This window comes from Oncorhynchus tshawytscha, linkage group LG16 (genome assembly GCF_018296145.1).
Source record: "Oncorhynchus tshawytscha isolate Ot180627B linkage group LG16, Otsh_v2.0, whole genome shotgun sequence".
Classification (NCBI taxonomy): Eukaryota; Metazoa; Chordata; class Actinopteri; order Salmoniformes; family Salmonidae; genus Oncorhynchus; species Oncorhynchus tshawytscha.
The window spans coordinates 62,066,819-62,079,494 of NC_056444.1; the positions used below are offsets into that span (position 1 = coordinate 62,066,819).

The 12,676-nt window shown below is 41.2% G+C and overlaps 1 protein-coding gene across 2 annotated transcripts in view; it reads right to left on the reverse strand.

The window, feature by feature from the left end:
- The window catches only part of LOC112232585 (AMP deaminase 1-like), a 41,612-nt gene extending 30,005 nt beyond the window's left edge, over positions 1-11,607 (reverse strand). The window contains exons 1-2 of one of the 2 annotated variants that reach the window (XM_024399673.2): positions 11,453-11,607; positions 3,337-3,342 (exon numbers count right to left, since the gene is read on the reverse strand). In XM_024399673.2, the coding sequence (XP_024255441.1) occupies positions 3,337-3,342; positions 11,453-11,474 (28 nt within the window). In that variant the 5' untranslated portion in view covers positions 11,475-11,607. The remainder of the gene's footprint in view (positions 1-3,336; positions 3,343-11,452) is intronic. The other variant, XM_024399674.2, reaches the window with a different exon arrangement.
- Positions 11,608-12,676: the final 1,069 nt, after the last annotated feature.

Consider the following 12,676-nt stretch of genomic DNA (forward strand, 5'->3'; position numbering starts at 1 on the left):
TTCAAGTGCATTACCCAGGAAATTATGCAATGAAATGGACAACATGGACTGTTGACCCGAAACAAGCACTGAACATGGAACAAGCTATCAGCAGCATAGATTAAACAGGCGTGATAAAGCAAGCTACAGTAGGATGGTCAAATTCACCATGAATGAAATTGTTGTTTGAATTTTTTTTGTGTTAAAACAAGGTACCATCATATCACAAAGGGAAACATTAGACATACCTTACTGCAACAGTTGAAAACAGACTCTCCAGCAGCGCATGCTTAGTGTGTATAAAACCAAGCAGAACTTGGTCCAACGTCAACTCACAGCTCTCAGCACTAGCCTGGGCTGTGAACACAAGGTTCCATGCACACAGCGCTACAGTAATCCAGCACAAAGATTAGGGCCAGACAACTCACATAAACACTCAACAATTTGCTCTGCAATGACATCAAATATCTACAGTACAAACAAGACAGCCTTCTCGGGCCAAACTAGACAAAGAGGTTGTGATAGGCCAAGAGTTGCTGCAGTATCTTGTTCCTGGAGTCATAGTGTCTGTGGACTCTACAAGGCCCAGGAAGCTCAAGCACCATCGGACTGATCAATTAATTGATTCATTTTTTGTCTAGCATCCACTACAAACTTTATTCTATGACAAATAAGTGAATGAATTAATGTTGACAGTCACAAATTTCTACCGTGGGACATACAGTGCATATAATTCACACACTTGGATTATTATTGTTTTTAAAGTAGTATTAAAATGAATTTTGTAATTTTTTTGTTGATCGACACAAAATACTCTAATGTAAAAGTGGAAGAGAAATGTAACACAAATAATTAAACACTAATATATCTTGATTAGATAAGTATTCACCCCCATGAGTCAATACATGTTAGAAACACCTTTGGCAGAAAATTACAGCTGCAAATATTTTGGGGTAAGTCTCACTTTACACACCTGGATTGTACAATATTTGCCCATTACTATGTTCAAAATTCTTCATGCACTGTCAAGTTGTTTGATTGCTAGACAGCCAATTTCAGGTTTTGCCATAGATTTTCAAGCAAATTTAAGTCAAAACTGTTACTAGGAACATTTAATATCATCTTGATAAGCAACTGTAGTGTAGATTTGACCTTGTGTTGTAGGTTCTTATCCTGCTGAAAAGTGAACGAATTTGTCTCTCAGTGTCTGGTGGAAAGCAGACTGAAGCAGGTTTTCTTCTAGGATTTTACCTGTGGTTAGCTCCATTCTGTTTCTTTTTTTATCCTAGTCCTTGCCGATGACAAGCATACTCATAACATGATGCAGCCACCACCATGCTTGATAATATGTAAAGTAGTACTCAGTGATGTGTTGTGTTGGATTTTCCCCAAACATAACACTTTGTATTCAGGACAAAAAGTTCATTCCTTTGGCACATTTTTTGCAGTATTACTTTAGTGCTATGTTGCAAATGTAACGGATGTGAAACGGCTAGCTTAGTTAGCGGTGGTGCGCGCTATATAACGTTTCAATCGGTGACGTCACTTGCTCTGAGACCTTGAAGTAGTAGTTCCCCTTGCTCTGCAAGGGCCGCGGCTTTTGTGGAGCGATGGGTAACGATGCTTTGTGGGTGACTGTTATTGATGTGTGCAGAGGGTCCCTGGTTCGTGCCCGGGTATGGGCGAGGGGACGGTCTAAAGTTATACTGTTACACAAACATGATGCAGGTTTTGGAATATTTTTTATTCTGTGTGTTGTTTAGGTTAGTATTGTGGAGTAACTGCAATGTTATTGATCCATCCTCAGTTCTCCCATCACAGCCATTAAACTCTGTTACTGTTTTAAAATCACCATTGGCCAAACGATGAAATCCCTGAGCGGTTTCCTTCTTCTGCTAGCAACTCAGTTAGGAAGGACCCCTGTATCTTTATAGTGACTGGGTGTATTGATACACCATTTTTTTTTTTACCCCTTTATCTCCCCAATTTCGTGGTATCCAATTGGTAGTTACAGTCTTGTCTTATCGCAGCAACTCCCGTACGGACTCGGGAGAGGCGAAGGTCGAGAGCCGTGCGTCCTCAGAAACACAACCCAACCAAGCCGCACTGCTTCTTGACACAATGCCCACTTAACCTGGAAGCCAGCCACACCAATGTGTCGGGAGGAAACACCGTACACCTGGTGACTGTGTCAGCGTGCACTGGGCCTGCCTGACACATGGGTCGCTAGTGCCCGATGGGACAAGGACATCCCTGCCGGCCAAACCCTCCCCTAACCCAGACGACACTGGGCCAATTGTACGCCGCCCCATGGGTCTCCCGGTCACGGCCGGCTGTGACAGAGCCTGGACTCAAACCCAGAATCTCTAGTGGCACAGCTAGCATTGCGATGCAGTGCCTTAGACCACTGTGCCACTCTGGAGGCCATCTAAAGCCTAATTAATAACTTTACCATGCTCAAATGTATATTCAGTGTCTGCTTTTTTTTTACCCATCTACCAATTGGCGCCTTTCTTTGTGAGGCATTGGAACAGCCCCCTTGGTCATCGTGGTTGAATCTGTGCTTGAAATACGCTACTCGAACGAGGGACCTTACAGATAATTGTATGTGTGGGGTACAGAGATGGGGTAGTCATTAAAAAATTATGTTAACCCTAATATTGTCACGTTCGTCATATTGATGAGACCAAGGTGCAGCATGATATGAATACATACTTCCTTTAATAAAGAAAGACCACTAAACAAAACGACCATGACGCTATATTAACCGAGTGCTGACAGGTAACTACACAGACAATAACCCACAAAACCAAAATGGCAAATAGCAACCTAAATAGGATCCCAATCAGAGACAACAATAAACAGCTGCCTCTAATTGGGAACCAATTCAGGCCACCATAGACTTACATTTACCTAGACATACCAAAATCCCATAGATACACAAAAACCCTAGACAAGACAAAACACATATACCCACCCTCGTCACACCCTGACCTGACCAAAATATTACAGAAAATATAGATAACTAAGGTCAGGGCGTGACAAATATTGCATTTAGAGTGAGTCCATGCAACTTATTACATGAAGCAAATTTGGACTTATTTAGGCTTGCCATAACAAAAAGGGGTGAATACTTAGAAAACCATGTTATTTTTGTATTATTAATTTGGAACAATGTATTGAATTCTCTTATTAATTTGACATTGAGGTATTTTGTGAAGATCACAATTATATCCACTTTGTAAAACAAAACTAAATTTGAAAAAACCCAAGGGGGTAAATACTTACAATATGCACTGTACATGCAGGGTCAGGTTTCTCTACGTTTGATATCTTCTTCTCACCCTTTATACTTACTTTGACCTGATAGTGCATTCCACAGCAGGAGAGAAGAGGATCACCCAAAATGGAACCAAAGAAACAAAGACAAGTCATGTTAGGAATTAAATTAATGAGTTAGATGATGTTACCAAAGTATTACACATTAAAATTAATGAGCCACCCATCCCTGGTCTGTTTGATTTGATCAAATACTAGAAACCCCTTTTCCCATTTAGAGATGCAACCTTCCTGATTCAGCACGAGATGACTTAAACATAAATGATAGTCAATTGAGTTAGTTAAGAAGGCGTTGATAAAATACTAACAATGAATTGCACCAAGACAGAAAGACACAACAAAATCAACTAGAGCATCGATGGATGTGTATTGAGGTTAAACATTAATCTATCCAAACAAGCATGAAATTAATTTTGTTCAATTGTAACTTCAACTGTCATGCACTCTAACATAGTCCTACTCAATGAGACATGCCACCTTTGATTAATGTATTCCTTTAGCAGTGGCGGATTTAGGTATAGGCGACATGGGCAGCCACCCAGGGCGGCATCATCCCGGGGGCAGCACGTGGCGCCCGCACAAAAACATTTGGATTGTTGACATTTGCATGATCGGCTATTGATCGCTCATTTTGCATGTCACGTAAACAATATTATGTCAACCTTGTCGGAGTGGGAGCCCTGATTCTAGTTTGTGAGCTAGGCAGGCCACTGCCTGGGAAGGTCTCCCACTCAGAAGTATGAGATGGGGAGGGGTGCGTAGGTAGGTAGACCTCAGGTCTCCCCACTGGAAGCCCAAGGTAGGCGGAGCGGGAGAATCTATCAAATAGTGCACCTCTTTGTACAGTACTAACGCAATTAGTAAAATCAGTCACACAATGAAATGCTACCAATTAAACAACAATTCATTCATAATATTGTGAATATATAGTTTCACAGACATAGTTGCATTTTTTTCTGGTTTTGCAAAATCGTAAAGAATAATATAAACACCACCAAGGTGAATTGGTTTAGTCTTGACTCTTGGTTGACAGTGATGACAGCGATTTTGCAGGTTTTCCTACTTACAAAGCATGTAGAGGTCTGTAATGTTTATCATAGTTACACTTAAACTGTGAGAGACGGAATCTAAAACAAAAATCCAGAAAATCACATTGTATGATTTTTAAGTAATTAATTTGCATTTTATTGCATGACATAAGTATTTGATCACCTACCAACCAGTAAGAATTCCGTCTCTCACAGACCTGTTATTCTTTAAGAAGCCCTCCTGTTCTCCACTCATTACCTGTATTAACTGCACCTGTTTGAACTCGTTACCTGTATAAAAGACACCTGTCCACACACTCAATCAAACAGACTCCAACCTCTCCACAATGGCCAAGACCAGAGAGCTGGGTAAGGACATCAGAGTTAAAATTGTAGACCTGCACAAGGGCTGGGAACAACAATAGGCAAGCAGCTTGGTGAGAAGGCAACAACTGTTGGTGCAATTATTCGAAAATGGAAGAAGTTCAAGATAACGGTCAATCACCCTCAGTCTGGGGCACCATGCAAGATCTCACCTTGTGGGGCATCAATGATCATGAGGAAGGTGAGGGATCAGCCCAGAACTACACGGCAGGACCTGGTCAATGACCAGAAGAGAGCTGGGACCACAGTCTCAAAGAAAACCATTAGTAACACACTACGTCTTCATGGATTAAAATCCTGCAGCGCACGCAAGGTCCCCCTGCTCATGCCAGCGCATGTCCAGGCCCGTCTGAAGTTTGCCAATGATCATCTGGATGATCCAGAGAAGGAATGGAGGAATAATGGAGGATTGGAGGAATAAGAAGGATGAGTACAACCCCAAGAACACATCCCAACCGTGACGCATGGAGGTGGAAACATCATTCTTTGGGGATGCTTTTCTGCAAAGGGGACAGGACGACTGCACCGTATTGAGGGGAGGATGGATGGGGCCATGTATTGCGAGATCTTGGCCAACAACCTCCTTCCCTCAGTAAGAGCATTGAAGATGGGTCGTGGCTGGGTCTTCCAGCATGACAACATGTCATGCAATAAAATGCAAATTAATTACTTAAAAATCATACAATGTGATTTTCTGGATTTTTGTTTTAGATTCCGTCTCTCACAGTTTAAGTGTAACTATGATAAACATTACAGACCTCTACATGCTTTGTAAGTAGGAAAACCTGCAAAATCGGCAGTGTATCAAATAAATCTCCCCACTGTATATATATATATATACACAGTGCCTTGCGAAAGTATTCGGCCCCCTTGAACTTTGCGACCTTTTGCCACATTTCAGGCTTCAAACATAAAGATATAAAACTGTATTTTTTTGTGAAGAATCAACAACAAGTGGGACACAATCATGAAGTGGAACGACTTTTATTGGATATTTCAAACTTTTTTAACAAATCAAAAACTGAAAAATTGGGAGTGCAAAATTATTCAGCCCCTTTACTTTCAGTGCAGCAAACTCTCTCCAGAAGTTCAGTGAGGATCTCTGAATGATCCAATGTTGCCCTAAATGACTAATGATGATAAATACAATCCACCTGTGTGTAATCAAGTCTCCGTATAAATGCACCTGCACTGTGATAGTCTCAGAGGTCCGTTAAAAGCGCAGAGAGCATCATGAAGAACAAGGAACACACCAGGCAGGTCCGAGATACTGTCGTGAAGAAGTTTAAAGCCGCATTTGGATACAAAAAGATTTCCCAAGCTTTAAACATCCCAAGGAGCACTGTGCAAGCGATAATATTGAAATGGAAGGAGTATCAGACCACTGCAAATCTACCAAGACCTGGCCGTCCCTCTAAACTTTCAGCTCATACAAGGAGAAGACTGATCAGAGATGCAGCCAAGAGGCCCATGATCACTCTGGATGAACTGCAGAGATCTACAGCTGTGGTGGGAGACTCTGTCCATAGGACAACAATCAGTCGTATATTGCACAAATCTGGCCTTTATGGAAGAGTGGCAAGAAGAAAGCCATTTCTTAAAGATATCCATAAAAGGTGTTGTTTAAAGTTTGCCACAAGCCACCTGGGAGACACACCAAACATGTGGAAGAAGGTGCTCTGGTCAGATGAAACCAAAATTGAACTTTTTGGCAACAATGCAAAACGTTATGTTTGGCGTAAAAGCAACACAGCTCATCAACCTGAACACACCATCCCCACTGTCAAACATGGTGGTGGCAGCATCATGGTTTGGGCCTGCTTTTCTTCAGCAGGGACAGGGAAGATGGTTAAAATTGATGGGAAGATGGATGGAGCCAAATACAGGACCATTCTGGAAGAAAACCTGATGGAGTCTGCAAAAGACCTGAGACTGGGACGGAGATTTGTCTTCCAACAAGACAATGATCCAAAACATAAAGCAAAATCTACAATGGAATGGTTCAAAAATAAACATATCCAGGTGTTAGAACGGCCAAGTCAAAGTCCAGACCTGAATCCAATCGAGAATCTGTGGAAAGAACTGAAAACTGCTGTTCACAAATGCTCTCCATCCAACCTCACTGAGCTCGAGCTGTTTTGCAAGGAGGAATGGGAAAAAATGTCAGTCTCTCGATGTGCAAAACTGATAGAGACATACCCCAAGCGACTTACAGCTGTAATCGCAGCAAAAGGTGGCGCTACAAAGTATTAACTGAATAATTTTGCACGCCCAATTTTTCAGTTTTTGATTTGTTAAAAACTTTGAAATATCCAATAAAAGTCGTTCCACTTCATGATTGTGTCCCATTTGTTGTTGATTCTTCACAAAAAAAGACAGTTTTATATCTTTATGTTTGAAGCCTGAAATGTGGCAAAAGGTCGCAAAGTTCAAGGGGTCCGAATACTTTCGCAAGGCACTGTATACATACAGTTGAAGTCAGAAGTTTACATTCACCTTAGCCAACTACATTTAAACTCAGTTTTTCACAATTCCCGATAATTAATCCCTGTAAAAAATTCCCTGTCTTAGGTCAGTTCGGATAACCACTTTATTTTAACAATCTGAAGTGTCAGAATAATAGCAGAGAGAATGATTTATTTCAGCTTTTATTTCTTTCATCACATTCCCAGTGGGTCAGAAGTTTACATGCACTCAATTAGTATTTGGTAGCATTGCCTTTAAATTGTTTAACTTGGGTCAAACATTTTGGGTAGCCTTCCACAAGCTTCCCACAATAAGTTTGTGGAATTTTGGCCCATTCCTCCTGACAGAGCTGGTGTAACTGAGACAGGTTTGTAGGCCTCCTTGCTCACACACGCTTTTTCAGTTCTGCCACAAATGTTCTATAGGATTGAGGTCAGGCCTTTGTGATGGCCACTCCAATACCTTGACTTCATTGTCCTTAAGCCATTTTGCCACAACTTTGGAAGTATGCTTGGGGTCAGTGTCCATTTGGAAGACCCATTTGGGAGACCCCAGCATTAACTTCCTGACTGATGTCTTGAGATGTTGCTTCAATATATCCACATAATTTTACTTCCTCATGATGCCATCTATTTTGTGAAGTGCACCAGAACCACCTGCAGCAAAGCACCCCCACAACATGATGCTGCCACCCCCCGTGCTTCATGGTAGGGATGGTGTTCTTCGGCTTGCAAGCCTCCCCCTTTTTCCTCCAAACATAATGATGGTCATTATGGCCAAACAGTTCTATTTTTGTTTCATCTGACCAGAGGGCATGTCTCCAAAAAGTACAATCTTTGTCCCCATGTGCAGTTGCAAACCATAGTCTGGCATTTTTTATGGCGGTTTTTGAGCAGTGGCTTCTTCCTTGCTGAGTGGCCTTTCAGGTTATGCCGATATAGGACTCGTTTTACTGTGGATATAGATACTTTTGTACCTGTTTCCTCCAGCATCTTCACAAGGTCCTTTGCTGTTGTTCTGGGATTGATTTGCACTTTTCGCACCAAAGTACATTCATCTCTAGGAGACAGAAGGCGTCTACTTCCTGAGCGGTATTACGGCTACGTGGTCCCATGGTGTTTTTTCTTGCGTACTATTGTTTGTACAGATGAACATGGTAGCTTCAGGCGATTGGAAATTGCTCCCAAGGATGAACCAGACTTGTGGAGGTCTACAATTGTTTTTCTGAAGTCTTGGTTGATTTCTTTTGATTTTCCCATGATGTCAAAGAAAGAGGCACCGAGTTTGAAGGTAGGCCTTGATATACATCCACAGATACACCTCCAATTGACTCAAATGATGTCAATTAGCCTATCAGAAGCTTCTAAAGCCATGACATCATTTTCTGGAATTTTCCAAGCTGTTTAAAGACAAGTCAACTTAGTGTATGTAAACTTCTGACCCACTGGAATTGTGATACAGTGAATTATAAGTGAAATAATCTGTCTGTAAACAATTGTTAGAAAAATTACTTGTCATGCACAAAGTAATGTCCTAACTGACTTGCCAAAACTATAGTTTGTTAACAAGAAATTTGTGGAGTGTTTGAAAAACGAGTTTTAACGACTTCAACCTAAGTCTGTTACCTTCCAACTTCAACTGTATTTTTACACAAAAAACGTTTTTTCATTTTTTCTACCTTTTTTCATTCCACAACAAGTTAACATGTACATTTTGTAACCATGTTGACTATGCAGGGCCTTTGTACTTAATATGACTCAACTTAAGTTCAACCGACTAGGAGTTTACATCCATTATAGGCAGTCTCGGAATGTTCCGGTGTTTACGTTAGGCCCTGGGCATGCTCCAACCTCATATCTAACCGCTGCACCCACTGTCACCCTTATCCAGTCAGCCAGCCAATGCCTCCTGGAGAGCAGCTGTCTGAACAATAGCACTTCTATTTTCTACCCCTTCAAAAAAATCAGTTAGTGATATCCCTCCCCCCAGACAGCAGGGCCCTCTTATGATTGAATTACACTCAGGAACTCATTACAATAGTCATACAGGGAGCTGCTAGAGGTGATACAGTACTATTCAGTACCAGTATTACAAGAAAAACATGGGCCAGCTGTTTGCTAACAGCCTTAGTAGAAAAATATAACAAAACAGAAATAAACCACTTGATTCTGAATGGTGACGCAGGTCTAGTGATCATTTACACATCATTCAGAAACTGATATAGCATTTAACTATTGCACAAAAATGCATGGTGTTCACTGGTATCAATGTGCTATATTACAAGTTATAAACTGGGTGGTTCGAGCCCTGAATGCTGATTGGCTGACAGCCGTGGTATATCAGACCGTATACCACGGGTATGACAAAACATGTATTTTTACTTAACATAATTAATTACACCACAAATGCATGGTGCCTAAGAACAGGCCTTAGCTGTGGTATATTGGCCTTATACCACACCCCCCTCGGGCCTTATTGCTAAAATATCTAGCAGTGTTTACAAATCATTGCAACATGTATTCAGGAAAAGCTACTACAATTGACTCATTTGTGGTGTAATTAGGGCAGTAAAAATAAATGTTGCAAAATGTATTCAGCAAAAATCTACTACAGTACACTCATGTGATGTCATTGTTATCTGGGAAATAGTTATAATTGCGTTGGTAACCAGTTTATAATAGCAATAAGGCACCTCAGGGTTTGTGGTATATAGCCAATATATCACGGCTAAGAGTTGTGCCTAAGAACAGCCCTTAGCCGTGGTACATTGGTTATATACCACACTCCATCATGCCTTATTCCTTAAATGACCAACACAAAATGTTTGGCTGAAATACATGTCCTGGGTTCTTCCATAACAACACTTGACCTAGCAGAATTTGCTGACAAGTTACAGCCATCAATCTCTAACTTTCTCAATTTCACTGCTCTGACGCAACCACTCAGCATATGCCTCATTCAATTTCTCCTCTACTCTCAATCTAAAAGGCAACACATCATGTAACATTGTGTATTATAGTACATCCACATACGTTTAATGTAACATAACAGGTATCCAACACTCCGTCAGAGAGTGCACTGCATCTTAGCGCTAGAGGCGTCACGACAGACCCTGGTTCGATTCCAGGCTGTATCATATCCGGCCGTGATAGGGCGGGCACAAAATGTTTGTGTGTCGTCCAGGTTTGGCCGGGGTAGGCAGTCATTGTAAATAAGAATGTTCTTAACTGACTTACCTAGTTAAATAAAAGGTAAAATAAAAAATGAAAAGAATGTGATAATGTGGACTGCTTGCTCATAGGTGGAGGTTCATATTATGCCTTAACTTAACATCTTGCCAGCAAGATGCATACAGGGCCGGATTACCAAATGGGCTGGGGCCCCAACCCCAAAATATGTAGAATTGCAGTAAATTAGCTTAAAACTTTGACATTTTCTCTCAGCCTCATGGCAAGATGTGAACAAAAGCATGAGATGAGCTTTAAAACAAATCCGGCCCCATAGCGAAAACAAAAAAGTGTGTATTACATTATTCTCTCTGCACCATGACAAAATGTGTTGAAATTTAGGAAGTTATCCCCAGGTCCCCAAATGCGGTTGTCCGGCCCTGGGTGATTAGACACTAAAGCTGTAAAGCTAATTTTCTGCCCATCACTAATAATGTCAGTGACATTGGGTAGCAGACAGACAAACAAATGCCTCAATGGGTATGTACCACCAGAACAGTTGGTCTGGTCTGTGACCATGCCACAAAACCTGGTGTGACTGCATCAGTAAATTAAAATACCAAAACTCTCTGATATTAAGGCAAATTTAGATTAGGAACTCATTAGAAAGTCTTATCCTGTGTAAATCCTTAAAATTAACATTTATGAACAGATTTCCTAAAATGTTTAAAAAATAAAAAACATGAGTGGATAAATCAGCAGAAGTTCGTGACTGACTCTTGCAAATGTGAGAAAGTCACCAACATATAATTTGAGTCTGACATTCGTAATTAAATGTGTGTTCCGTTAGAAAACAAGCTGTGAAATAAATATAAACCCTGAGAGATTAAGACTGGATAGACAAATCATTGTACAGAAGACTATTACCAAAGAGCTACATTTTCATATATAAAAAACTGCAATCTGAAAATCTGTTTATTGGCTATGTTGCTGCATGACAGAGCCACCAACAATCTCAGGCCTGGGCATGCCTTGAGTGGGGCAGCAGTCTGTCAATACAATGTCAGCGGCACCCACCAGACGACTCACCTGGCATATTGACTTTAGGCATGGTGATGGCTGTTCGCTTCCACAAACGTGCTCCCTGAGGACTAGCAAAGCTGGTCAGCTACTGGACCGGTGTAGCAGGGAAGTGTAGAGTCATCTGCCTCTCCAGTGCAATATGAAGCTGTGCCTGCGCCATGTAACCAGAGCCTGCAGTGCCCACACAGGATACGCAAAAGAGGATCCTGCGTGCCCACTCTATTTTAAGTTTTAATATCTGTCCAGGTCTCCCTGACAAGTACACACAGAGGGACAGAGGGAGATGGTCTGGTGTTATACAAGTCTGGTAGCTGGTCAAGTTCAAGAGTACACACTTATTTTTCTGTTTCCATAAGGGTGGTCGTGGTCAGTGGGAATACGACTGGAAAATCATTTTCTGGAAAACTAGTCTGCACTGAACAGTCTAGACAATCACGTATACACTTAAATAATGTTTTTAATTATACATTATAAACTGGATGGCTCGAGCCCTGAATGCTGATTGGCTGACAACCGTGGTATATCAGACCGTATACCACAGGTATGACAAAACACTAATTATGCCACAAATGCGTGGTGCCTAAGAACAGGCCTTAGCCATGGTATATTGGCAATATACCACACCCCTCGGGCCTTATTGCTAAAATATCTGGCAGTGTTTACAAATCATTGCAGAATATATTCAGCAAAAGCTACTACAATTGACTAATTTGGGGTGTAATTAGGGCAGTAAAAATAAATGTTGCAAAATTTATTAAGGAAGGGGAAGGGCAGCTTTTTATTAGCCAAGAATAGCCGGGTTGCTGGTTGGAAAAGTAAGAACGTATAAAAACTAAAGCACACCGGACAAACCAAGCCTGAAAAGCTGCATAGTCCAGAAAAAACGCTTTTGGCTGTGGAGCTCCAACAACACTGACAAATTACCTACTAAGTCTAGTCACAACTATGAAAGAGTAACCACTTGAGATCGCATAATCTTATGAGTGTGTGGGGATCCATTTCCATCATGCAATGTTCCTGCTTTTCCTACACTGCAGAATTGAAGTCCTCCACTCCCTGACAGGCCTAAGGTTACAACTTGTGAGAAAATGTTCACTGAGAAATAGGTGCTGTAATCTCAAATACAAGATATTCTCCTTTCTCCCACTTTCATGCTCCAAAGGGTGCCAAACTCAATAATTTAGCTAATTTGACTTCTGCTTGCCCAGGAAAATAAACCAAAGTAAAGTA